Source organism: Lissotriton helveticus, chromosome 9, assembly GCF_964261635.1.
Source record: "Lissotriton helveticus chromosome 9, aLisHel1.1, whole genome shotgun sequence".
In the NCBI taxonomy this organism is placed as follows: domain Eukaryota; kingdom Metazoa; phylum Chordata; class Amphibia; order Caudata; family Salamandridae; genus Lissotriton; species Lissotriton helveticus.
In genome coordinates, this window is record NC_136070.1 from 541,714,128 (window position 1) to 541,741,989 (window position 27,862).

At 46.6% G+C, this 27,862-nt stretch overlaps 1 protein-coding gene across 12 annotated transcripts in view; it reads right to left on the minus strand.

Moving 5' to 3' along the window:
- Positions 1-27,862, minus strand: part of LOC144781519 (uncharacterized) — a 2,047,367-nt gene that overhangs the window by 1,033,144 nt on the left and 986,361 nt on the right. For 11 of the 12 annotated variants that reach the window (XR_013601003.1, XR_013601004.1, XM_078660419.1 and 8 more), the window contains one exon: positions 1,090-1,294. Coding sequence is in view for 10 of the 12 variants with exons in the window: in XM_078660419.1 (XP_078516545.1) it covers positions 1,090-1,294 (205 nt within the window). In the remaining 2 variants the exon portion in view is untranslated. Of the gene's footprint in view, positions 1-27; positions 458-1,089; positions 1,295-27,862 lie in introns of those variants that run through there. The other variant, XM_078660422.1, reaches the window with a different exon arrangement.

Consider the following 27,862-nt stretch of genomic DNA (forward strand, 5'->3'; position numbering starts at 1 on the left):
ATTTTTTAAATAATAATTTAATAAACAACTGTTGTTGAGCTCATTTCTAAATTAGACAGTGACGAGTTTAGCTTCTCTTTCCTTTAACGCCTTCGGATTCATTTTTCTACAGCAGGCACATTCCTCAACGTCATGATCTGATGACAGGCACCAGACACAATCTTCATGTGGATCTGTAATAGACATGTGTTCTCCACACTCCCTGCAGGGCTTGAAGCCAGACTTCCTCGACGACATCCTCAAAAAGGAAACAAGAAGAAGACCAGAAATACAAGCAGAAACACAAAGTAGCAAGTGAAACCACGGAGAGTCCAAGAAAAACTGTTAGCGTCGACAGCGCGGAAAAAAGGGAACTGATGTCATCACGCCGACGAGGCTCTCGTATGGCTCCAGTGACGTCAGCGGAGTCGCGAGCGGAGCCGTGCTTCTGTGACGTCGTCCTCATCGGTGTGGAGAGCTACAAAAAATTAGCACTTTATTTGTGAGGTGTTTTTTACTTCATATATTCCATCCTGCCTGATGTAATGCATAATACCTGCACTGTTTAAAAAATTAAAACCAGCTTATTTTAAAACAAGATGTCTCAGGCCAATGGCTGAAAGAGGTTTCTTAAAAAACACAATGGTAGAAGAACTGTACCCAAACCCCACTTAAAGTATACTGTAAGCAAAATATGTGATAGCTCCACTATCAACCGAGAGCTAAAAACCTGACAGGATATAGGATTTGTTTAACATGTATTTATTTTGTGCTACTCTCCAGCAAGTTAATGCTATAAAAATATAATCTACATACATTCTGAGTTACTGAGATTCTCTCCTCATTGTTACTCTTTTTATACATTTGGCTTTAGGTACCCAGAGAAAAAAGTTAAATGCGGAAATGTGGCGTAAAATCAGAGCAGGTTTCAAAATGCTTTCCCACTTGCCTGTTTCGACTCCTGAAAACACACGTGGCTCTTCTTTCTAACCTCAAACACAGTGAATTACCCGTTTATTAGAAATATGTGACAGCACAGGAAGATAGAATATTTAGAAAAAAAAGTGTAACTGCTTCACAAGTGAATACATGCTTTATATGTCCTCTTACCTTTGCTTTATACTCTAATAGAATTTCAAATGCTTCCTTTCGTGTTGCATCTGTCTCCATGTGCATTCTGTCAATTTCTATAAGAAACCGAGTAGGTGCCTCCATTTCTTCAGTTAGTTCACCGCTTTCATCTGGTCTAAGTGGGCAGACTGATGATACTTTTTTTTCACTGCTTTGTTTCCCTATGCTTCCCACAATACCGAATCTGTAAATGATACAAAATTAAAAACACAATGAGGCAACTTAAATGTCATGTTTAGATATTGGGGTGATTTCTTCACCTGGTGCAGCCAAAATATCTGTGTCTGATAAGTTACTTACCTGTAATCCTAGTTCTCTCCCAGGGGTATACTCATCAAAGTCATAAGCACAGAATATTCCCGCCCATGTGCGGGGACCCCAGAAATAATAAAAAATATATTTGAAAAACATATATATATATATCATTTTTTCTCATACCAATGCAGCCCCCTAAACAATGGAATAATAAATAACTGCTCCTGCATCTCTTCCGGCATTCTAGGCTTCAGACAGGTCAGTGCCGGATATATATATATGTAGAAAGTGCAGAAAATATATCGAGGATTTGACCCGTGCCGACCGGATCCAGAGCCAGTTGACCCTAATTCTTTGGGGTACGAGATGTTGACTCTTTTACCTGATCTGTCTGCTGAGGCTTTTGACAAACTTAGCCTTAGCGTCAAATCAGGCTCTCCCCTGGATCCGCTAAAGCCAGCTCTTATTAGTACGCTTTCCCCGCTGTGTCGAGCACCGATTCTTACTTTAATTAACATGTCGCTGTCCACTGGAACGGTCCCTTCTGCGTGGAAGCTGGCAGTAGTTACCCCTATCTTGAAAAAGGCAAATTCTGATCCCCTATTGCCTGAGAACTACCGCCCCATATCTCTTCTGCCATGGACTGCCAAAGTCACTGAAGCCCATGTTAATTCAATCTTATCTGCTCACCTGGCCCGTAACCAGATATTGGACTCCAGCCAAAACGGCTTCCGGCCAGGACACAGTACCGAGACCGCCTTGCTCTATATTATCGAGCATCTACGCCTGGTACTTGACTCCGGACGTACGGCAGCGCTCCTGCTATTAGATCTGAGCGCTGCTTTCGATACTGTGTCCCACCATACACTGATCCAACGCCTAGAGGGAGCTGGAGTAGCAGGCACCGCTCTTCAGTGGTTTCGATCTTTCCTTTCAGATCGAACCTTTAAAGTGGCAATACCACCCTGCCAATCTACCATCCATCCCCTGGGCCTGGGGGTCCCACAGGGCTTCGCGTTGAGCCCTACCTTGTTCAACCTATATGTGAAACCGCTAGCTGCAGTCGTCAAACAGTGGGGTTTGATGATGACCTCATACGCTGACGATACGCAGCTGGCGGTGACACTAAGTGGAGACCCTGAAGTGGAGGCCCCCAGATTCCGAGCCGGACTTGTGGCAGTAGCGAGTTGGCTTCGTACCAACTGCTTACAGTTGAATGCCACCAAAACTGAAGTGCTGGTCTTGGGGAAACATGCTGAGTTATGGGGAGACAAGTGGTGGCCTCCAGAGCTGGGCATCACTCCTATCCCAGCCTTAGAAGTGAAAAATCTAGGAATTTGGCTGGACCCCGCGCTCACCTTCATAGGCCACACGAAGAAGGTTGCAGCCACCTGTTATGGTATCTTGCGTGGCATAAGGCCAGTCCTGAAATACTTCGATCCTCCCACTCGGCAGCTCGTGGTCCAAGCTTCAGTTTTATCCCGGCTGGACTACGGAAGTGCGTTGATGCTAGGGGTGAATCAAGCTGAGGCATCCAGACTTCAAAGGGTACAAAATGCCGCGGTGCGGGCCATTGTTGGTCTTCCCAGACACTGTTCCGCCTCGGGCGCCATCTCGGCCCTACATTGGTTACCGGTCAGGCAGAGGATCAAGTTTAAAGCGCTCTGTCTGGCCTTTAAAATCATGAAACTTTCGTCGCCGCCGGCTCTGACTAACTTGCTTATTCCCTACATCCCTTTGAGATCCTTAAGATCAGAGGCTCTTCATCTGGCAGTTTGCCCTCGCTTTAAACTTTGCCGAATGGGTGGCCGCTCTTACCGGGTGCTTGCTGCGGGGCTGTGGAATTCGCTCCCGGTGCACATCCGAGCTTTGAATGATCTGCTCACCTTCAGGCGTGCCATCAAAACTTTCTTGTTTTCTGCTTCTGAGTAGTTGTCCCTTTTTTTTTCTTTCCTATTCCTTTTCTGTGTTATGTTATAGTACCTGTCTAAAGCGCCAGGACGCCCCTTTGCTGGGGCAGAGCTGTGCGCTATAAAAATAATATTAACATAACATAACATATATATATATATATATATATATATATATATATATATATATATATGCACACAAAGAATACCGGCTGGGAACCGGTAAGGAGGCACTCACTCAGGTATTTCAGTTTAGACCAACTGCTTTTATTTCAGCATACTCGTCCTAACCCAACGCGTTTCGCCTTCAGCCGAAGGCTTGATCACGGGTGTTTGAGCTCTAACACGAGCCTACTTTTATTTCAGTGCACAGTGAAAAAAACTTACAGTGAAAATGCATTGCATTGTGGGTGACGTAGTTTTTCATGTGAACAAGTGTTGATGTGCTCAATTTTCAATAACATTTCTAATAGAGTTTCAGCTGTTTGGATTAAGCAGACATAACAAATTAGTTTGAACAATGTTTTTAACGGAGTTCTGGTTTTAGAGTCAATGGTGACTGTCATTCACATCAGTGAATGTTTTCATAGTTTTTGCTACCTGGTGAGCAATTTCACAGGACTCTCGGGCAGATTATGTTTAATCCTTATGTCTCTCAGTAATTGTCACGGTTCTTTCTCTCTGGTGAGTAGATCCTTCAAAGTCATTATGAGTTGCATCAGTTTTGCGGTTCACTGTTGGTGTTGGTTTGAGGACGGATTACAAATGTACATGTAATTCTTCCGTCTGGTTGAGTCCGTATGGTTCAAGGGTCCTGAAACTGATGATGTGTTTTGATTCTTTTTGTCTCAACGCCTTTCTTCTATTTCCTCCTCTTTCTGAGTTCGTCTGTTGGTCAATTGCACAGTATTTGAGGGTTTCCCAATCGTTGTTATGGTACTGTGTCATGTGTTTGGCGATAGCATTGGATTGGTCTTGATGGGTGACAGCTCTTGTATGTTCAAGCATTCTTTTTTTAGCCTCAAAGATAGTGCTGCCAATGTAACTTTTGGCACAGGGGCATGTCACCATATAAACTACGAACGTGCTTTTGCACGTCAGATGTTGTTTTATTTTCCATTTTTTTCCCCCAAACATAGAAAGTTCTTTTGTTGGAGATGCAATTCGGCAAACCTTGCATTGTTTGCATGGCCAAAAACCCTCACGATGCATCCAATTTACAGTCGGAGATTTTTTGAAGTGGCTGTGGACTAATTGGTCACCCAGATTTTTTGCTCTGCGGAAGGTTACATGTGGATGTTCTCCAATGATTTTTGATAGTGTTGAATCTGTCCGTAGAATGCCCCAGTGTTTTTTAATTATTTTCATTAGTGTTCCCTTTTCCGCATTGTATGATGTTATTAATCTGATTTTGTTGTCAGTTTTAATCTCTTGTGCTTTGTGTAGGATTTCTTTTCTGTCCCTTTCAATTACTTTCTTGAGGCATTTTTTCACGTTGTTTGGTTGGTATTTTCTTTTTATGAATCTGTTTGAGGCCTCCGTGCTGTGTTTGAGGAATTCTGAGTTTTTAGAACAGTTTCTTTTCATACGGAGAAATTCTCCATATGGGATGCTTCTTTTTAGTTTGTCATCATGGAAGCTTTGTCCGTGTAGTACAGAGTTGGTTGCAGTCTTCTTACGGTGTAGTGTGGTTTCAAGACGGTTGCTCTCAATATATATTTCTGTGTCCAGGAACACTGACCGGTTGCTGCTTATTTCATACGTGAACTTCAGTTTTGTAGATGTATTATTTAATTTTTCAAAGTATTGTTCAAAATCTGTTTGTTCACCGTCCCATATTATAAAAAGATCATCTATGAATCTAAGCCATAGTATTATCCTCTTTTTCCACGCATAATGTTCTGTTTTCCAGGCCTCATTTTGTTCATTCCAACCCATTGTAAGGTTAGCGTAATTTGGTGAGAAAGAGAAGCCCATGGCGCATCCCCGTATTTGTTTGAAGATGTTTTTGTCAAATAGGAAATAGTTGTTATGTAGGCATAAGAAGATCATGTGATTTAACATTTCATTATGTTCCTTATATCTTATGTTCCTTTTTCCCAGATAGTATCTGCATGCATTCATCCCAATGGTGTGCTCGATGTTTGTGTACAATGATGTCACATCCATTGTGATTAGTTTAAAGGAAGGTTTCCAGACAATTTTTTCTAGTTGTTTTAAAAGGTCAGTAGTGTCCTTTATGAACGATGGGAGATCTCTGACCAGAGGAGCTAGGAATTGGTCGATGTAATTTGACATTCCTTCTAGCAATGAATTGTTTGCCGAGACTATTGGCCTCCCTGGTGGTTTCTGGCTGTTTTTATGGATTTTTGGGAGGTAATAGAATGTGGGAAGAGTTGGAAATTTGTTTGTCATGTATTTTTGTTCATCATCACTTATGAGGCCCGCATCAGTCCAAGTCTGTAATAATTCAGTGATTTTTGTTTGTAAATCTGCAGTTGGATCTTGATTTAGAAGCTCATAACAGTCTTTATCCTGTAGTTGACGTTGTGCTTCCTCTGGGTAATCTATCTTGTCTATGATGATGATATTTCCACCCTTATCCGCTGGCTTTATCTCTATTTTTTTTATCTTCAGATAGATTTCTTATGATTAGTTTTTCTTTCAAAGAAAAGTTGTTTTTTGTCTGGTTTTGTTTGATTTTATATAGCTCATCGATTACGAGTTCCTGGAATAAATCAATCTTGTTGCCAGGAGGCAGTATAGGGTTGTATTTGGATTTTTCTTTTAATCCACTCTCGTTGGCACCATCTTGTTCCATGGAATCTTCCATTTCGATGAGATCTTCTTCTTCCTGTGATATTGACATGGCGCCCATTGTCATTAAGGTGGAGAGTGCCCCAAAGTCATCAGCATTTAGATTTAAATTTGACGTTTGTTTCAATTGGGTAGTTTTTTTGGTGGTCTTCTCTGCATAGATTTTTGCAAGTTTTAGTTTCCGCGTATATTTGTACAAATCTACGCGGGTGTCTGTTTAGATGTGTCGTGGGGCAGAAGTTTAAACCCTTTTTGAGTGTGTTCTTTTCCTCATCTGTTAGGATTCTTGTTGAGAGGTTGATTACATTTAATTCTTGGGAGTCCGAGGGTAAATCTGTTATCGGCGCGGTTGTCTGAGTCTGGATGTGGTCCAAGCGTCTTCCTTTGCCTCGTTTCTGGCCTCTCTGGCCTCTTCTTGTTTTCCTCCCTTTCCACGGGGACGACCCCTGCCTCTCCCTCTGCCCCTTATGGGTTGTTGCTGTTGCTGTGATTGTTGTTCTAGTGCCTTTTGCATCTCTATTAAAAAATTGGTCTTTTTTGGAAGAACGGTGCCCGGTGTTTGCTGTTCATCCTGGTCACTTAGTTCCAAGCTTGTTAGGGAGTCAAAGCTTGAGGTGTCATTGGTTTCCTGTTGTTCTGGTTGTTTGCCTTTCTTTGGAAATTGTTGTTTGCCAAAGGTAAAGATGCGTCCCTCCTCAAAATCTTCTTTGTCTCTCTGGAATTTATGTTGTTTCCGCGCTTTTACGCGTGCTTCATGTCTTTCCAGATTTTTCAATATATCTGTTTTCAGTTTTTGTTGTTCATCATTTAACATTAAAGTTTTTATGTCATCTTTCAAGGTTTTTAGTTCCGTTGTTATAATTTTTAAGATTTTTTCAATATGTTTGATGAGGATTACCATTAGGCCCATGGACGAATTTAAGAGATGCTCGCCCCATTCTTGTAGTAATTCACTCGTTGTATCTTGGTGGCTTGGCATTAGGGTTAGCCTTAAACCCCGAGGTATTCTTTTTACTTCCATATACTTTTGCAGACTTAAGAGCTCCCACCATTTATTGATTTCTCTTTTAGATAGGCGTTCCCATTTCTTTAATTTATCTCTGATGGTGTCTGGGGGTGTGCTTGTTTGGCCCCTTTCTGTGTTTTTAGTGCCCTGATATGTGAAAAAGTTGTGTATGTCTGCTGTCCTCCTTGCTTCTCTTTCCTCCATGACGAGTTTGTTTCTTAATTTATGCTTTGTTTTTGAACCAGCCGGTTCTTTTTCCAATTGTTGTTGGTTCTGTGGATTAACCTGAGTCTGATTTTCTGATTTTAATATACTGATTGGATTAAGGGGGTTAATGACTCTTACTTATTTGTATAAAATTCATGTGTTTTCCCCTATTCTCAAAATTTGTAGAGAATTCCAATGTTGTATGTAATGTGTAGAGCTCCCAACGTGTTCTTAAGAGAGAAAAACACTGTTCAGACGCTATTTAAATCACAGTTTATACATCTTTAGTCATGGCGCTTGTTTGTTTCAACTGGTCCTTACCGAGGTTCTGTTGTGCTGGAGATGCCTCAGGTTCTGTGGCTCGATGTTTAGTTGTGCCTCATGTTAATTCTGTTCTTGCAAAGAATTAGTGTTCTTTAGATCGAATTTCAGCACGTCCGGGCGTTTTTACCGTTTTGTACCTCCCCGGCGTGTATATATATATATATATATATATATATATTTTTTTTTTTTTAAACATGAGAGGGCCAAAGGAATTAAGATACACCTAAATGTTGATGAATGTGACACCTAACATTTAATTCCAGAAATATGTCTACAAACTAAAATCTGGAAAACAATGTGCAATATATAATCTTCGTGGTTGCCAATCCTGATTAGTCTGGGAATATGAAAAGATACTTTAGACCAACGAGCACATTGTAGCAATAATGTGTAAGAAATATATGATGAAATTTATTTTTTGATTGTTACAGGTGTCCCTTTGACTCAATTTGATAGATTTGCGAAGAAATAAATTCACATAATAATAATTTGGCTGTTTTTATGTCTTTTTAAACTGCACGAGCACTATTTACACACCATTTAACCCGCCATGGAAATTTCGTATGTTATTGCCTGACTCGATGTTGTACATTGTAAGATGGCCGCCGATGAGGCAGAATCTAGTCCTCTTTCTATGATGTGGAGGAGGTGGGGATAAAATGGTGTTTCCTACTGCAATCAGGTTGACACTGACGAAGCCCTAGTGGTGTAACGCGTTTGTCGAGGGGGCAGGGGGTCTGCCGAATAAAATTCTTTTCTGGACAAGAGACTTTGGAGTGCCGTCTATCTTTCGCTTTAAATAAACGAATTGTGACGAACATTGAACGCGGCTCACCACCGCATGATTGAGCACCCGGGAGTAAGGAGGAGCGGCGGCGGTGGCGGAGCTGTTAAGAAAGTTAATTTGGCAGTTTGCCCCGAGGTGGATTGTGGAATCTAACGAAGCATCCGGATTGCGGTAGCTGACAAAGGACAACGCACGGGAAAAATCTGCATGCACAATACCGGAGCCGTGAGGACGCTGAACGCCGGCCGGCCGACACGACACTCTGGCAAGGTTAAGTGCTGCATGTACGAGTACCCGGTATATAGAATACTAATCTGAAACCTCTGTCCCGCTGCACAAGTCGTCTAAGGCAGACCCCCCAGAACTTTGTTGTGCCCCCCCTAACAATACCTGTGAAACCAGCGCGAGAGAGTGTGCTAATCCCGCCCTGCGAAAATGTCACACACAGCTGACAGAGAGAAGGAGGCTGCCGATATCTTTAAAAGCACAAACACGGTCGTAACAAGATCGGAGGGTGTAATAACATCACAAATGCCGATGAACAACTTGCAAACACTCTTCCAGCAACTCGAAAGAATGCAAGAGCGGGAAATTCGTAAATGGTGGGAGGCCACCTCGCTCCAACGTTATGTACAGTGCAGCAGGGTCCCAAGGGGGTTGAGAATTTTTACAATACCCTCGTATGAGAATCCAGACCCACAACTCTTGAAAGACTGGGCGGCATACACCGCAGAGATGTGCAAGGGGATGTTATTGATGCTAATCAAGTATGCCTGGTGCGACAGGGATAAAGCCCTCACCGAAATACAGAGACTGGAGGACCTAATTAGCAAGGAAAAGGATACCAAAATGGCGGAGGATTTGCGTGAAGTAATGATCACAAGATTAAAGGAGTATGAGAATGGCATAAAAATGTGAAAACAAACTAAATTCCAGAGGGATGAACAGGACTACCTGACAGGCAGAATACTAACCTTTGCGAAAAAGTTTGACGCAACAAGGAAGAGGCTTGCTCAGGGAACCCTAGCTCCAATAGAAATTGTAACTTCTGAATCAGAAGCATCGGTGTCCGAAGATGAGACAGCGAGAAGCGAAAGGGGCAAAAAGAAAGGACCGGCCACCTTGACTGCGGTCCCTTTTTTAGACGAGTACCAGGTTCTAAAAGAAACACGACGCCCTCAAACCCAAACCCCACAGAAACCTCAACAAAAAAGAGGAAAACAAGGCGGGGCAGGAGGGGTAGGAGGAAATACACAAGAGGCGCAACCGATGATGACTCGCAGCCGGGGCAGGAGAGGGAGATGGTAAGGGATGAGCAAACCATAGTGAACCTCTCCGACAGAATACTAAACGCCCATGAAGAGAATGTCCTGAAAAGAGGACTAACCTTTTGTCCGACTTCAAAATTCGATCCAGTACAAACACGAATAGACATCTTTAAGTTTGTAAGGAAGTTAAAATTACAAAAAGTATTCGCTTTGAAATCACCATCTGGAATAGAAGGGCCGCCTGAAACAACTGAAGCCACTGGGATCACTCTAAGGGACAATGACTTATCACTGCTTGTGAGAAGTTGGCCTGATGTGCAGTGTTCACTATTCTAGTGATCACTATATATCAGTCCAAACAACCCTTATTGATGATTGGTTGTAAGTCAACCTTATAGACCAGCTATCCTAGTAGCATGGATACGAGCAGTCTAAGGCTAAGACTCTAGAGGGCGTGTTAAGCCAGCTGTTTTACCATCACATTACCCCTTGAACACCCAGTGAAAGGACACCACACAAGTGTTATGAAAATAAACAATGTATTTATTAGAATCACAACAACCCTGTACTCTTTATGAGGACAGGGTGCTAAGCACACAACAAAACTCTTACGAAAATACTTAAGTTAGCACGGTATACACAAATGCCCGAGGGGCACGAAAAACCATATACTTTAAAAGTGGAATGCGAAATTACTAGCAGGTAAGTACAGTACTAATAGGCTTTGGAATCGCTAGGACTTGACTATAGAATCGTTAGATTACTTCTAGGAGACCTAGGGGACTCGGGTGCAGAGTGTGCACTCTCACGCGGGATGCGGGACAAAGTCTATGGAAGCTAGTAAAGGCAAAGTTAGTGTTCACGGGCGAACCCGACCTGGTAGGAAGAAAACGACAGTGGATCCTGACCCTAGGATAGTGAGGCTATGCTGGGACACCGAAGTGCCGAAGTTACCTAGCCCAGGGGCTGCAGCTGCATAGGTCTGAAAAGACGTCGGGAATCTTGTTGCCGGACCAGGAGCCTGGAAGAAGGAAGTTGCTGGCAGGCGACCAGTGAAGAAAAGTTCGATGGATCCAAGCCTGGATCAAGGAAGAAGAAAACCTGAAAGCAGAGGGGACCAAGTTCTTGAATCACTAGCCAGTGATTAAGTGGGCACCAGGATGGCACCGGGCGAAGTCACCGCAGTCAGGTGAGTGGGCGCTGCTGGGCTCTGCAGTCTCTCGGACCAGGAGGCGTTGTCGGCGACCAGGATGGAGGTGCGAGCTGTCCCACGAAGGTTCTTGCTGTCGACGTCGCTGGACCCAGGATTGGGCAACAAGCCTTGGCAAATGCAAGGCCCACGCGGTGGACCTAAAATGGCGTCTTAGCCGGACCAGGAGGGTCCAGGGTACTTCTCCGATGGAGGGAAGCAAGGGCCAGTCTGGAGCAACCAGACCAGCAGCAGTGTTGTCGTCGGGCGTCGTTCAGAAGGCCACAAGCCAGCGGGCTAGTAGCCAAACAACGCGGTGAGCAGCAAAAAGCAGAAGGGCCCCACGCAGATCGTGGAGATGCTGGGAGGCTGCACTTCGGTGCTGGAGCTGCTCAGGGTCGGGGCTTCTCGGACCCCAAAGCACTCACCAGGAAATTACTCGGCGGGCTTGCTGTGCAGAAGTCGTGCAGTCTTGAAGATGGCCGGTCCCTCGAGGTCTCGTCACACCCACGAATCTCAGCGTGACTGATGATGTAGGTAGAGGTCAGAGGTGCCAGGGAAGCCGGTTCTCGTCGAGCTGGGCAGTCTTGATCCGGAGGAGAGACTTGCAGCAGACCGCAGTGTTCTTAAGATGGTGCCTGCGGATGCAGGGTGACTACTCCTTAGTCACAAGGGAGAAATCTTAGGAAGAAGTCTTGAGTTCCTTTCGTGGAAAGTAGTTTCAGGATTCAAAGATGATCTGATTTGGAAGGGGGCCAGTTCCTACCTTTATCCTGTAAAAAGGGGCTGGCACGCGACTAAGTCCTGCCCTATGGGTGGGACCAGGAGGGGGGTGGTTACACCCACTTCCTTGGCGGGCTTTTCCTCAGCACAGGGTCTGGAGTGACCCTGGAACTGGTTCAAACCAGCCTATGCACAGTGAGCACCGGGGTGCCACGTGCAGTCACCTTCCTCTGAAGCCCTGCCTACCTACAATACACAAAATCCTGTCTGGGACGGTGCTGGCACCGCCCCTGGCAGGAAACCCTTTGTCCTTGCCTCCTGCTCTGGGAGGACTCCCAGCAGCAGGAGGGCAGACTTGTGTCTCGGTGGCAGCATCCATTTTGTGGAGCTGAGGCTATGTCTGACTTTAACCGGGGTTAGGGGTTACATACATGTCGTGTCCCTCTAGAAGGGTGGAATGCTAACCCCGTCGCCAGAATTGGCGAGGGGTTAGTATTCCAATTCGTATGACACCTTACTCGACATATTTTGATAAAGCGATACCAGAGTTGGCATATAACCGCGAGGATTATAATGCACTTAAGAGTATATGGTATGCGATATCATGGAAACGGCTAAGGGATGGATCCCGAAAGCCGCAGACAGGCTCAGCTCATGCCAGAGCACCATCTCACACGATTCCAAGCACTCTGCCTTCAGGATTGTTAAGGCCTGCCATAGGAGTGACTGATAGGAGATCTGTGTGTCCATTTTAGGGTTAGATATAGGTATACTATATCTAAAGCAAAGGGTGAGTACACCACCTTGCCCCAGCTGTCGTGCAGCCAGTTGTGTCAGTTTAGTTAGTCAGCCCAGGGGTGGCATAATACATGCTTCAGCCCCTGGGAGACTTCTGGGTACACCTCAGCCCTGGGTACAGGGACTTGGAGAGGGCCCAGTGCCAATTCAGTACCTGAGTACAATTTGGATAGAGAGAACAGCTAGGCTGTGGGTCTGATTAGCAGGCCCACAGCCAGGGAAAGTCGTAAACCAGTGCAGCAAAAAGCAAAAAATCTGGGTGATCATAGGATTGCAGACCCTACTCTCCTACATGACCCCCCCCAAACTTTGGGACAATAAACTAACCTTGACCAGGTGAGTCTTCTTGCTCTAAGTGGAAATACCTGGAGAGCCCATCAGCATTGCTGTGATCAGTACCAGGTCTATGCTCCACTGTAAAATCCATCCCCTGTAGGGAAATGGACCACCTAAGCAGTTTGGGGTTTTCACCCTTCATCTGATTTAGCCACAAGAGGGGCTTATGGTCTGTCTGAATGGTGAAGTGAGTGCCAAACAAGTAGGCCCTCAGCTTCTTCAGGGCCCAGACCACAGCAAAGGCCTCCCTCTCAATAGCTGACCAATTTTTCTCTCTGGGTGTCAACCTTCTACTAATGAAAGCAATAGGCTGATCATTACCATCAAAATTCAGTTGAGACAGAACAGCCCCCACACCCAACTCAGAAGCATCTGTTTGGACAATGAATGGCTTGGAGTAATCTGGACTCTTTAGGATAGGCGCTGTGCACATGGCCTGCTTTAGGTCATTGAATGCTTTCTGACAGCTTGCTGTCCACTGAACTTTCTTTGGCATCTTTTTGCTTGTCAGGTCATTAAGAGGGGTCACTATGGACCCATAATTTCTGACAAACTTCCTATAGTACCCAGTCAGGCCCAAGAAAGCTCGAACCTGAGTCTGGGTGATTGGAGGAGTCCAGTCCTTGATGGCCTGTATCTTACTCTCCAGTGGCTGAACCTGGCCTCCACCTACAAGGTGGCCCAGGTATACAACCTGTGTCTGCCCTATCTGGCACTTTGTGGCCTTGATAGTGAGGCCTGCCTTTTGCAGGGCCTCTAACACTTTCCTCAGGTGGACCAGGTGATCCTCCCAGGTGGAGCTAAAGACAGCAATATCGTCTAGATATGCTGCACAGAAGTCATCCAGCCCAGTGAGGACTTGATTCACCAACCTTTGGAAGGTGGCAGGTGCATTTTTCAGTCCAAAGGGCATTACCACAAATTGATAATGCCCTCCAGGGGTAGAAAATGCTGTCTTGGGTTGGGCCTCCTCAGCTAACCTGATTTGCCAATACCCAGCTGTCAAATCAAATGTACTTAAGAAGTTGGCAGAAGCCAATTTATCTATAAGTTCATCTGTTCTTGGTATTGGGTGGGCATCAGTCTTAGTGACTGCATTGAGGCCTCTGTAGTCTACGCAAAACCTCATCTCTCTCTTACCACCCTGGGTGTGAGGCTTTGGCACTAGAACTACTGGGCTAGCCCAAGGGCTATCTGAGGGCTCAATGACTCCCAGCTCCAACATTTTCTGCACTTCAGTTTTGATGCAGTCTCTAACATGATCAGGCTGTCTGTAGATTTTACTCTTGACAGGCAGACTGTCTCCAGTGTCAACATCATGGGTACACCAATCAGTTTGGCTGGGTGTCAGAGAGAACATATGTCTGTAGGATTGCAGAACTTGCCTGCAATCCTGTTGCTGATGTTCAGTGAGGCTGCCACAAAAGACAACACCATCCACTGATCCATCATCAGGATTCTGAGTGAGCAGGTCTGGGAGAGGGTCACTCTCTTCCTCCTGTCCCTCATCTGTGGCCATGAGCAAGCTCATGTCCTTCCTGTCAACATATGCCTTGAGCCTGTTAACATGGAGCACTCTGAGAGGGCTCCTGGGAGTTCCAAGGTCCACCAAGTAGGTAACCTCTCCCTTTTGCTCAATGATGGTGTGGGGCACAGACCATGTGTCTTTCAGAGCTGCTGGGGCCACTGGCTCCAGCACCCACACCTTCTGTCCTGGCTGGTACACAGTCAGAACAGCCTTTTGGTCATGCCAAGCTTTTTGAAGTTCTTGGCTGGCCTCCAGGTTTTTAGATGCCTTCTCCATATACTCAGCCATCCTGGAGCGGAGACCAAGTATATAGTCCACTATGTTGGTTGCAGGCTTTTTGAGAGGTCTCTCCCATCCTTCCTTCACCAAACACAGGGGTCCTCTTACAGGATGCCCATACAGAAGCTCAAAAGGGCTGTAGCCAACCCCCTTCTGTGGGACCTCTCTGTAAGCAAACAAGAGGCAGGGGATCAGGACATCCCATCTTCTCCTAAGAGTCTCAGGTAGCCCGTGAATCATCCCTTTGAGGGTCCTGTTGAATCTCTCAACAAGCCCATTGCATTGTGGGTGGTAGGGTGTGGTGAACTTGTAGTTCACACCACACTCCTTCCACATTGCAGTCAGATATCCTGACATGAAGTTTGTACCTCTGTCAGAAACAACCTCCTTAGGGAAGCCCACTCTGGAGAACACTCCAACTAGGGCCCTTGCCACTACAGGTGCTGTAGTGGTCCTAATTGGAATAGCTTCAGGATACCTGGTGGCATGATCCACTACCACCAGTATAAACTTGTGCCCTGATGCTGTCTGGGGTTCCATTGGACCAACAATGTCAATCCCCACCCTTTCAAAGGGAACCCCCACCACAGGTAGTGGTATGAGGGGGGCCTTTGTTGTGCCACCTGACTTACCACTGGCTTGGCAAGTGACACAGGAGCGACAAAACTCCTTGGTATTCTCATTCATATGGGGCCAGTGAAAGTGTGAGACAAGCCTGTCCCAAGTCTTTGTCTGACCTAAGTGACCTGCAAGGGGAATCTCATGGGCCAAGGTGAGAAGGAAACCTCTCAGAGACAAGGGGATGACCAGCCTCCTGGTTGCACCAGGCTTGGGGTCTCTTGACTCAGAGTACAGGAGTCCATCTTCCCAGTATACCCTGTGGGCACCTGTGGCATTCCCTGCAGCCTCAGCAGCAGCCTGCTGTCTGAGGGGTTCAAGGGAAGGGCAGCTCAACTGTTCCTTCCCCAGGTCTGCTCTGGAGGGTCCCCCTGAGCCCAGAAACTCAACTTGATCAAGTTCAAGCTCTTTAGGCTCAGTTTCCCTCAGTTCTCTCAGATCAGCCTCCTCAGAGACTTGATCCTCAACCTGGGGCAAGGGGGAAGGCAAAGCCTTACCCTTACTGCTCTTCTTCTTGGAAGGTGTCTGGTCCATCATTTCAGGATCCAGCACCTGTTCAGTGGGGCATTTTCTGGCCTGTGACCTAGTCACAGCAAGCACATGTGCTGGCAAGCCTAACATCTCCATGTGAGTCCTCTGCTCCACTTCTGACCATTGTGATGACTCCAAATCATTGCCCAACAAACAATCAACTGGGAGGTCTGAACTGACTACAACTTTCTTTTGTCCCTTCACTCCACCCCAGGAGAAAGCCACAATTGCCACACTATGACTAGTAGTGACATTGCTGGCATTGGTCACCAGGAAATCAGTACCTGGCATGATCTGTCCAGGGTCCACAAAGTTAGGTGTCACCATGGTGACACTGGCACAAGTGTCCCTATAGGCCTGAGCCATTTTGCCATTTATCAAAGGTGTCTGCCTGTATTTGCCCAAAGTATTGGGACTTATTTCAGGGGATATATCCATATCCCCTGTACAGACAAGGACAGCCTGAGTGAGTGTGCCAACTAAGTTGTCAGACCCCTCAGTACCCAAGGTTAACCCAACTAATGCCTTGGGAGGTACACTACCACTACTGACTGTACTAGGGGGTGCAGTTGCCTTAGGGGCTGTAGTGGCAGGAGTTTGTCCTCCTCTTTTGGTGCACTCACGAAACCAGTGAGATTTACTTTTACAGTACTGGCACCACCTTTTCGACTGGCCTTCTTGAGTCTTCTTCTTCTGGGAAGCCTGACCCCCACCCTCTTTGGTTTGTTGGGGACCTGGTGAAGACTTCTGGTCATTTTGCTCATTCTTAACATTACCCTTCTGGTCTGCTTTCTTCTGACCACCCTGGTTCTGGTTCTGGTTCTGCTTGATCCTTGTCCTGACCCATTTGTCTGCCTTCTTTCCCAATTCTTGGGGAGAGGTCAGATCTGAATCAACAAGGTGCTGGTGCAACAACTGGTTCTGACAATTGTTTAAAATGTGCTCTCTCATCATTAGATTATACAATCCTGTGTAATCTGTAACCTTGCTACCCAGCAACCAGCCCTCCAAAGCCTTAGTGGCACAATCCACAAAGTCAGACCAGTCCTGAGACTGAGTTTTCTGGGTGTCTCTGAACAGCAACCTGTACTGCTCAGTGGTTAAACCAAACCCATCAACCAGTGTATTCTTCAGGACCTGGTAATTGTTAGCATCCTCTACTCTTGTAGTGAGGAGCTTATCTCTACCTTTACCATCAAAGGAGAGCCACAGTATAGCTGCCCACTGACTCTGGGGAATGCACTGCACAGTGCAGGCCCTCTCCAGAGCAGCCATCCATTTCTGGATATCATCCCCTTGCTTAAAGGGGGGCACTATTTTAGTCAGGTGTTTAGTATCTAAACCCTTCTCTCTATCTCTTGGGAGATTGCTACCACCAGTGGGAGCTAACCCACTCATCTGCTGCTCTCTTGCCAGGGCAAGCTTCTCTTTGGCCAGGGCAATTTCTTCCCTTTCAATCCTCAGTTCAGCTTGTCTCATCCTAGCTTCATGCTCCCTTCTCTGAGGGGAAGTAAATCTCCTCTGTGGAGGATTCCTTCTCCCCTGAGAAGAGGCATTAGAGTGCAGAGATCTATTGGAGTCCCTAGAAAGAGATCTATCTCTCCTAACTCCAAGGTTAGGCCCACTTCGGGTTAGTACTGGGGGTCCCCCAGATCCTAGCCCAAGTAAGTCTAAGTTGGCCCTGGTTAGCCTTCTGACTACCTCAAGACCTTTGTCTACCTCATCCCCAGAGAGTTCCTCCTGATCCTCCTCCTCCTCAACTGCAGTAGCAGTGTTGGGGAGGTCTGGATCCCCAGAGGTTCCCTCTAAGGCTGGCATGTTCTCATGTAACTGAGAAAGCTTTCTGGCATCATATGTCTCTAAGAGACCTATCAGAAAGGGAATGGTGGGGTTAGACCCCTGCTTCAGTTTTCTGGAGACACAGATCTGTCTCATCTCCTGGAAACTGAGAGCTGCATATCTTGAAGTGACCTGTGGAGGGTCAACACTGACCAGGGGAGTCTCAGTAGAATCTCCCTGGGTAGACATGCTTTTCTAGTGAGGTGTAAGTGGTGCACTTACCTACACTATATGTTTGCCTACTGATCCCTTGCTAGAGTTGTAGTTTAGGGTGTGCTAGGCCCTAGGAGCTACAACAGCTGGTTCAGTAGAACTCAGAGTATTCTAAGCTAAGTTATATGTACCTTTAGTACTTATGTGATCTTTCACAAGATATTCTTAGGGCATGTGTGGTAAAACAACAGCAAGCTCAAATCCCAACCGCTGCTCACCAATGTGAGAAGTTGGCCTGATGTGCAGTGTTCACTATTCTAGTGATCACTATATATCAGTCCAAACAACCCTTATTGATGATTGGTTGTAAGTCAACCTTATAGACCAGCTATCCTAGTAGCATGGATACGAGCAGTCTAAGGCTAAGACTCTAGAGGGCGTGTTAAGCCAGCTGTTTTACCATCACATTACCCCTTGAACACCCAGTGAAAGGACACCACACAAGTGTTATGAAAATAAACAATGTATTTATTAGAATCACAACAACCCTGTACTCTTTATGAGGACAGGGTGCTAAGCACACAACAAAACTCTTACGAAAATACTTAAGTTAGCACGGTATACACAAATGCCCGAGGGGCACGAAAAACCATATACTTTAAAAGTGGAATGCGAAATTACTAGCAGGTAAGTACAGTACTAATAGGCTTTGGAATCGCTAGGACTTGACTATAGAATCGTTAGATTACTTCTAGGAGACCTAGGGGACTCGGGTGCAGAGTGTGCACTCTCACGCGGGATGCGGGACAAAGTCTATGGAAGCTAGTAAAGGCAAAGTTAGTGTTCACGGGCGAACCCGACCTGGTAGGAAGAAAACGACAGTGGATCCTGACCCTAGGATAGTGAGGCTATGCTGGGACACCGAAGTGCCGAAGTTACCTAGCCCAGGGGCTGCAGCTGCATAGGTCTGAAAAGACGTCGGGAATCTCGTTGCCGGACCAGGAGCCTGGAAGAAGGAAGTTGCTGGCAGGCGACCAGTGAAGAAAAGTTCGATGGATCCAAGCCTGGATCAAGGAAGAAGAAAACCTGAAAGCAGAGGGGACCAAGTTCTTGAATCACTAGCCAGTGATTAAGTGGGCACCAGGATGGCACCGGGCGAAGTCACCGCAGTCAGGTGAGTGGGCGCTGCTGGGCTCTGCAGTCTCTCGGACCAGGAGGCGTTGTCGGCGACCAGGATGGAGGTGCGAGCTGTCCCACGAAGGTTCTTGCTGTCGACGTCGCTGGACCCAGGATTGGGCAACAAGCCTTGGCAAATGCAAGGCCCACGCGGTGGACCTAAAATGGCGTCTTAGCCGGACCAGGAGGGTCCAGGGTACTTCTCCGATGGAGGGAAGCAAGGGCCAGTCTGGAGCAACCAGACCAGCAGCAGTGTTGTCGTCGGGCGTCGTTCAGAAGGCCACAAGCCAGCGGGCTAGTAGCCAAACAACGCGGTGAGCAGCAAAAAGCAGAAGGGCCCCACGCAGATCGTGGAGATGCTGGGAGGCTGCACTTCGGTGCTGGAGCTGCTCAGGGTCGGGGCTTCTCGGACCCCAAAGCACTCACCAGGAAATTACTCGGCGGGCTTGCTGTGCAGAAGTCGTGCAGTCTTGAAGATGGCCGGTCCCTCGAGGTCTCGTCACACCCACGAATCTCAGCGTGACTGATGATGTAGGTAGAGGTCAGAGGTGCCAGGGAAGCCGGTTCTCGTCGAGCTGGGCAGTCTTGATCCGGAGGAGAGACTTGCAGCAGACCGCAGTGTTCTTAAGATGGTGCCTGCGGATGCAGGGTGACTACTCCTTAGTCACAAGGGAGAAATCTTAGGAAGAAGTCTTGAGTTCCTTTCGTGGAAAGTAGTTTCAGGATTCAAAGATGATCTGATTTGGAAGGGGGCCAGTTCCTACCTTTATCCTGTAAAAAGGGGCTGGCACGCGACTAAGTCCTGCCCTATGGGTGGGACCAGGAGGGGGGTGGTTACACCCACTTCCTTGGCGGGCTTTTCCTCAGCACAGGGTCTGGAGTGACCCTGGAACTGGTTCAAACCAGCCTATGCACAGTGAGGACTCCCAGCAGCAGGAGGGCAGACTTGTGTCTCGGTGGCAGCATCCATTTTGTGGATCTGAGGCTATGTCTGACTTTAACCGGGGTTAGGGGTTACATACATGTCGTGTCCCTCTAGAAGGGTGGAATGCTAACCCCGTCGCCAGAATTGGCGAGGGGTTAGTATTCCAATTCGTATGACACCTTACTCGACATGTTTTGATAAAGCGATACCAGAGTTGGCATATAACCGCGAGGATTATAATGCACTTAAGAGTATATGGTATGCGATATCATGGAAACGGCTAAGGGATGGATCCCGAAAGCCGCAGACAGGCTCAGCTCATGCCAGAGCACCATCTCACACGATTCCAAGCACTCTGCCTTCAGGATTGTTAAGGCCTGCCATAGGAGTGACTGATAGGAGATCTGTGTGTCCATTTTAGGGTTAGATATAGGTATACTATATCTAAAGCAAAGGGTGAGTACACCACCTTGCCCCAGCTGTCGTGCAGCCAGTTGTGTCAGTTTAGTTAGTCAGCCCAGGGGTGGCATAATACATGCTTCAGCCCCTGGGAGACTTCTGGGTACACCTCAGCCCTGGGTACAGGGACTTGGAGAGGGCCCAGTGCCAATTCAGTACCTGAGTACAATTTGGATAGAGAGAACAGCTAGGCTGTGGGTCTGATTAGCAGGCCCACAGCCAGGGAAAGTCGTAAACCAGTGCAGCAAAAAGCAAAAAATCTGGGTGATCATAGGATTGCAGACCCTACTCTCCTACACTGCTCGTGACCACTCACGATCTGGCTGAAGCAGGAGATGTACCTGGGACAATGGAGGTACTACAGAGAGAGGAGATAACGCAAGTCAGAGATCCCAGTAATCTAAAACGCAAATCAAGATTTCTACCACATGCCACGCATGACGCAATAGACGTCTTCAATGATACTATCCTCCAGGACCTGGAGAGAATGACTAACAAGAATTTGGAACTAAACAGACATAACTCGAATATTTCCCGGCTGGAATGGGAGGCAATCAAATCCCTGAAAGAGGATACATCGATCGAAATTAAGCCCTCAGACAAGGGCGGGAACATCGTGATCTTCAGCAAGACGAAATACAAACAAGAAACTCTGTGACAACTGCAGGATAAGAACTGTTATACCATCATCAACAGGAAAGACTTTGTGAAGTGCACAATTGACTATCACATACTATTGGAGGGGTGGAGGGATGAGGGTATGCTCAATAAAAATGAATATGAGTATCTACATTGTGAGCACCCAATAATTCCGACATTCTACCACCTCCCAAAGGTACACAAGAACACAAAGAACCCACCGGGGAGACCTATTGTCTCCTCAATAGGGAGTCTGCTGGAGAACACTTCAAGGTTTATAGATATCTACCTGGCCCCTTTCGTGAAAGATTTGCCTTCCTACATTAGGGACACCCAAGATTTCATAAGATTGATTGACGGCATCGAGTGGGAGCCAGACATGCTTCTGGTTACCCTCGACATCGCCAATCTCTATACGTGTATAGACCATCACGAGGGTATCTCTGCAGTGAAATGGTTCCTAGGCATGAAAAACATCAAATACCATTGGCATAACTGTATGCTTTTGAAGATGGCGGAGTTCTGCCTCAATAACAATATCTTTCTTTTTGCAGAGAACATGTACAGACAGGTCAGGGGGACCGCCATGGGCACGTGCTTTGCCCCCAGCAACTTATTCGTGGGCTGGTGGGAGAAGCACGTGGCCTGGGGGGACCAACGAAAAAAATGGCTAGACCGGATCATGATCTGAGCAAGATATATAGACGATTTGTTTATCGTATGGCGGGGCGACAGATCCTCGGCTGAGGAGTATATTGCGACCCTTAATGATAACAGCCTCAATTTGAGATTTACCAGCACCATTAGTGATACATCTGTATATTATCTTGACCTGGAAGTCTTTGTAAAGGAGAGCTCCCTACATACGAAATTATATCGAAAGCCTACAGCGGGCAACACCGTATTACATGCGGAAAGCCATCATCCTAGGAGTATGATAAGGAACATCCCCTTTGGGGAACTACTCTGCCTAAAGAGGAATTGCTCAGATCCTAAAGATTTCTCAGTGGCACGGGATGAAGCTGTGTACAGGTTTCGAGATAGAGGGTACTCGAAGGCATCATTAGCGAGTGCAGTAAGTAGAGCTGAGCTCCTGGAAAGAAAAGATCTGATGAAAATCAAAACAAAGGAGGCAGAGACAGAGGGGGTTGCCAGAATGATAACCACCTTTAACATGAAATCCAGTGATTTGGTGGCAATTTTTAATAAAAACTGGCATATTCTCAAAAAAGATCCAGTAATGAAAAACCTGCTACCTCCCAGACCTTCTGTGACTTACAGACGATGTAAATCTCTGAGTGACCATCTGACCAATAGCCATTTTGAAAATTCCCCTAAAGCTGCAAATAAAAAACCTGTATGTGGCTTCTATCCTTGCATGCACTGTAAGGCGTGCAAGTATAGTAAGAAATGTACAAAGTACGAAGGGAGACCCAATGATTCAGGTTCGGTAAGAACTATCACAAAACTACTGAATTGTAATTCGGAATTTGTGATTTATTGCCTGGAATGCCCGTGCTCCAAGAGATACATTGAAAGCACAATCAAACAGGCCAAAAAACGTATCCTGGAGCATATGCGGGCCATTACAAACAAGGATAAGAGCTACCATGTGGCACGCCACTTTGAAACCCACCACAATAGCAATAGGGATCTATTGTCATACTTCCTTATTGATCAACTGGATAGGAAGGAACGTGGGGGTGACAGAATAAGATCATTACGGGCATTGGAATCCAGGTATATTATTGACCTCCAAAGTATGCAACCAAAAGGTCTAAACAATGATGAAGAATTATGGGTACACCTGGAGTAAGAGCAGGGGAAAATGTTTAAATGCATAGACTTTCAGGCTGTCATGATCTTACACCTCTCTTTAACAACAAAGTGGAACATAAACTGTCGAGCTGTGCTTAAGGACTTGCCCATACAGGGCACAATCGCAAAGGCAGTGATTTTTGTGTATACTATCCATGCCCATACAGGGCAAGATCACCCAATCGCATATCTACATATAAACATGAGAGGGCCAAAGGAATTAGGATACACCTAAATTTTGATGAATGTGACACCTAACATTTAATTCCAGAAATACGTCTACAAAGTAAAATCTGGAAAACAATGTGCAATATATAATCTTCGTGGTTGCCAATCCTGATTAGTCTGGGAATATGAAAAGATACTTTAGACCAACGAGCACATTGTAGCAATAATGTGTAAGAAATATATGATGAAATTTATTTTTTGATTGTTACAGGTGTCCCTTTGACTCAATTTGATAGATTTGCGAAGAAATAAATTCACATAATAATAATTTGGCTGTTTTTATGTTTTTTTAAACTGCACGAGCACTATTTACACACCATTTAACCCGCCATGGAAATTTTGTATGTTATTGCCTGACTCCATGTTGTACATTGTAAGATGGCCGCCGATGAGGCAGAATCTAGTCCTCTTTCTATGATGTGGAGGAGGTGGGGATAAAATGGTGTTTCCTACTGCAATCAGGTTGACACTGACGAAGCCCTAGTGGTGAAACGCGTTTGTCGAGGGGGCAGGGGGTCTGCCGAATAAAATTCTTTTCTGGACAAGACACTTTGGAGTGCCGTCTATCTTTCGCTTTAAATAAACGAATTGTGACGAATATATATATATATATATATATATATATATATATATATATATATATATATATATATATATATATATATATATACTAGCAGCCTGCCCCGACCTTGTCCGGGAGCAATCAGCCTTCCCCGCCCCCCGCCCGCCCCGACATAGCAGCCCGTCCCGAAATGAGTGTTCAGGGCCCCCGCCCGCTCCGGGCCCCGCCCGCCCCCCGCCATGAGTGTTCAGGGCCCCCGCCCGCCCCATCCCCTGCCTGCCCCGACCCCCGCCTGCCCCGACATTGTCCGTGGGTCCCCCGTAGCCTTACCTCAGCCGCCGCTCCTCCCCCGCGCTCCTCAGTTCACCGCTCTGCCGCTCCTCGCTGCTCGTCACCGCTCCTCCCCGCCTGTCCGCCGCTCCTCACCGCCTGTCCGCCACTCCTCACCGCTCCTCCCCGTGCCATGTCTGCCGCTCCTCCTCGCGCTCCTGGACGCCGCTCCTTCCCGCGCTCCTGACGTTAGCACGCAGGTCACCGCCGGCGCTTCTTCCACGGGACTACTTTTTTTTTCGCTACATTTTTTAAATAACGTATATTTTTTAACTTTATATAGCCTATGTCCATCTGCACACCCTGACGATTACAACGATGTATCGAGTGTGTGGATTGGCGCAGTGGTTCCCGAGTTTACCCGCCTCAAAGGTTCAAAGTTCTTCCTTTATAATAGTAGTATAGATATAGATATATATATATATATATATATATATATACATACACATATCATTTTTTCTCATACCAATGCAGCCCCCCTCTAGGAGGCTAAACAATGCAATAATAAATAACTGCTTTTGCAAACACATAATGTATGTATAAACCCCAGGAGGCCAAGTACCACTTGAACTCTTTTTAATGAGTAAAACTCATGAAAAACTGCAAAAGAGCAGACATTGTTAGCCTACAGGCTGCATTGTAACCCAATAGCATAGAAAATGAAAGCATTTGCACACAAAAACTGGCACTGTGCCTTTAAGGCAGCCATGACCCCCAGCTTCCCATCATGCCTCAGGGGTGACAGTTAGGTCAGTTGTTCTTTGCGGAGACTCGAAGGTCAGGGCACCTTCTCGATGGCTGACTTTCGCAGAAGGATAGCCACTTCGTTCTGCAGTACCATCATCTGTTGGCATGATGATGGAACTGGAGGGATTAAGGGAGGATGGCGACAAAAACGTAGAGAACGCCCATTCTGCAGCGTAGCTAACACCCATTGGTCCTTTGTGATAGCTCGCCACTCTTTCAGATGATTTGCAATACTTTCCCCCACTGGAACAGTAAACGGCAATGGGGGAAGCGGGAATTCATTGTTTGGTTGGAGTCTTCGTGGAGGTAGTGGACTGACGCTGGTTTCCTCTATCTATGGAGGAGCGACGGCCTTGGTACTGAGACCTTTGCTGGTTTGAACCCTCTGTTGGAAAGGTTGTCGATCGTACTGCTTGAAACATCATCAGAACTCTTTTTTCTTTTCTAGACCCACCGCCTTTGGTGTCTCTAGTTCCGTCTTCATCCGAGACATTTCCTCATCTGCGTGAAAGCTGAATAAAGATGAGCCGGAGAAGGGGAGATTGAGGATCTGAGACTCCTAGCGCATATCCCAAGGGCATAAGCGTAAGCTGAAAGAGTCGCTCCATCATCTGCGGCACTGATCACCTGGTTTGCCACCAGGCTGCCTTCCTGCAAGATTTCCTCAAAGTCCTTGCGATCTTCCTTAGGAATGTTTTCCAAAAATCTCTAAAGAGAGTCCCACAAAGACCTGTAGTAGCGCCCCAAAAGGGCCGACGCACTTGAAACCTTGAGCATGGAGGCTGATGTGCCGCAGACCTTCCTCCCCCACAAATCTTGTGCTTTGCTCTCCTTATCTGGTGGAACCGTAGAAGAGGAGGCTACTGAATGTGCCTTTTTAGCCGCATCGATTATAACGGAATCTGGAGGGGGTCAGACCTGAGAAACAAAGGGTCTTCCTCTGGAGGACGGTATTTCTTTAGAATCCTCGCCTTCAGTCTTAAAGGCCGCCGGCGTGTGGAAAACGTCCATAACCGGCTGGAGTAGCCCCAGCACCAATGGTAACAGTGGTCTAGATGCATTTCTCTGGTGCAAAGTCTCATAGATTACTGACAACGAGCTCTGCTGAGTGGGTATAGGGATGTTCAGCTTACTTGCCCCTCTGGAAAGTACATCCTGTAAAGTGTCAACATCATCCACCGGAAAGACCCTCGACGGTGGGCTGTCGGTAAGAGGCAGTGAGTAGTCTCTTTTTGACATATGTGTGGAAGAGGAAGAGGGCGTTGGAGATCTGTGCCTTCTCCTCTCGCTTCTAGATCTAGACCTCCTCCTAGAAGAGGGTGCAGGAGTGCGACTGCGATCTCTGCCTCTCGATGGAGTTTGAGCCCTGTCCACAGCTTGCACCAGTCGAGCCAACGGGGACCTGTACAGGGGGCTTGAGTAGTGTTGAGCCCCTGGAACCTGAGCAGGAGCCCAGTGATGCAGAGGCAGGTCCCATCTAGGTGAAAAGTGGATAGAAGGTGACCTTTGTCTCTTTCGTCTCTCAGGAGAGCGTGCAGGAGGAGATTTTCCCTTTGTTTGTGCAGTCCTGTCCGCTGAATCAGGGTGCACAGTGGGCGCTGGACTGCTCAATGTAGAGATCACCACTTCTGGTGATCTATATGATGATGATCTGGATGGAGAGCAGCAGGAACCTGTTCTCGACGTCTGTGATGGCGACGGAGAAAGGTTTACTAGACGCGAGCCCCCTCGAGACTGCAGTCTCGACGTCGATCTCAAATGTTCTCTCGGGATAGGCCGCCTCCTCGACATCGAGCGTCGATGTTGATGCTTGCTTCGACATCGACCGTCTACTATGCAAAGGACTCGGCCTCTACGTCGATCGTGCTGTATCTGATGGAGACCTGTGCATCGGCATCTAACGTCTGGCCAATGCCAACGGAGGTCCTTGTCTCGACGTCAGTTGCCTCTGCTCAGACGACGCGTGTCTCGACGTCGACCTCCGGTGTGCCAATGTTGACGGAAACTTCTACTTTGACATTGGTGACGGCGTCTTGTGTCTCGATGTTGAAGATCTCAGCATTGATCCCGACGGAGACTTGTGCCTAGACGTCGATCGCTGTCTAGATAGCGACAACGGAGTGATCTGTCTCGACGTCGAAAGTTCAGCCAATGTTGTCAGAGATTTGCTTCTCGACGTTGAGAGTCGCCTGGTTGACAACAAAGGAGGGCCCTTTACCTTGCTCGACGTTGATAGCACCATCTTCGACTTTGTAGAAGTGTGAGGCGCTTGCACCACAGCAGTCTTCGACGATGATTGCTTCCTCACTGCTGGTAACTTCAACGCTGATCCCGACGCTGAAGGAGAACAGATCAGGACCTTGCTTCTCGATGTCGACCGTTTTCTCTTTCTCATTTGTCTCACAGGAGACCCAGCTCTTTCAGAGAAGCCATACAAACAAATTCTCTCCCGGTCTTTTATGGTTCTTCTCGACAACTTCTTGCAGTGATGACAGGTGGCAGAAGAGTGAGAATCATGGAGGCAAAGTATACCCGCAGAGTGTGTATCTGATCTAGCCTTCTTTTTGCCACGGGCCGGGCAAGGGTCAAATAAGATAGGCATTGCTGACAGAAAATAACATTTTCTGGAACAAAAAAAAAGAGGTTAATCCCTCACTCTAAAGTCAAAAGACGTTGAGTGAAGTAAAAAAACACAAAATAGTAGAATGTTTTTGACAGAAAACAAAAAAGGAAGAGCTGTGAATCCAGGGTCCTGACTGAAGGAGCCGGAAAGAAAAACTAACCTAAGTGTCACCCCTGAGGCATGATGGGAAGCTGGGCGTCATGGCTGCCTTAAAGGCACGGTGCCAGTTTTTGTGTGCAAATGCTTTCATTTTCTATGCTATTGGTTTACAATGGAGCCTGTAGGCGAGCAATGTCTGCTCTTTTGCAGTTTTTCATGAGTTTTACTCATTAAAAAGCGTTCAAGTAGCACTTGCCCTCCTGTGGTTTATACATACATTATATGTTTGCAAAAGTAGTTATTTATTATTGCATTGTTCAGCCTCCTAGATGGGGGCTGCATTGGTATGTGTGTATATATATATATATATATATATATATATTTCAAAGTTGCCCCTGTGCATAAAGACGCTGTTCACACCGTTTTAACAGTCCCTGACGCGTTTCGATGCCTTGCATCTTAATCATAGGGTCGGGGGAGGATCAGAAACCCGGAATAGACTACAGTCTCTTTTCTCCCATCTTAGCAGCCACCCTCCAGTGAGCGGCATGCTGGGTACTGTTGTTTTAAATATTGCC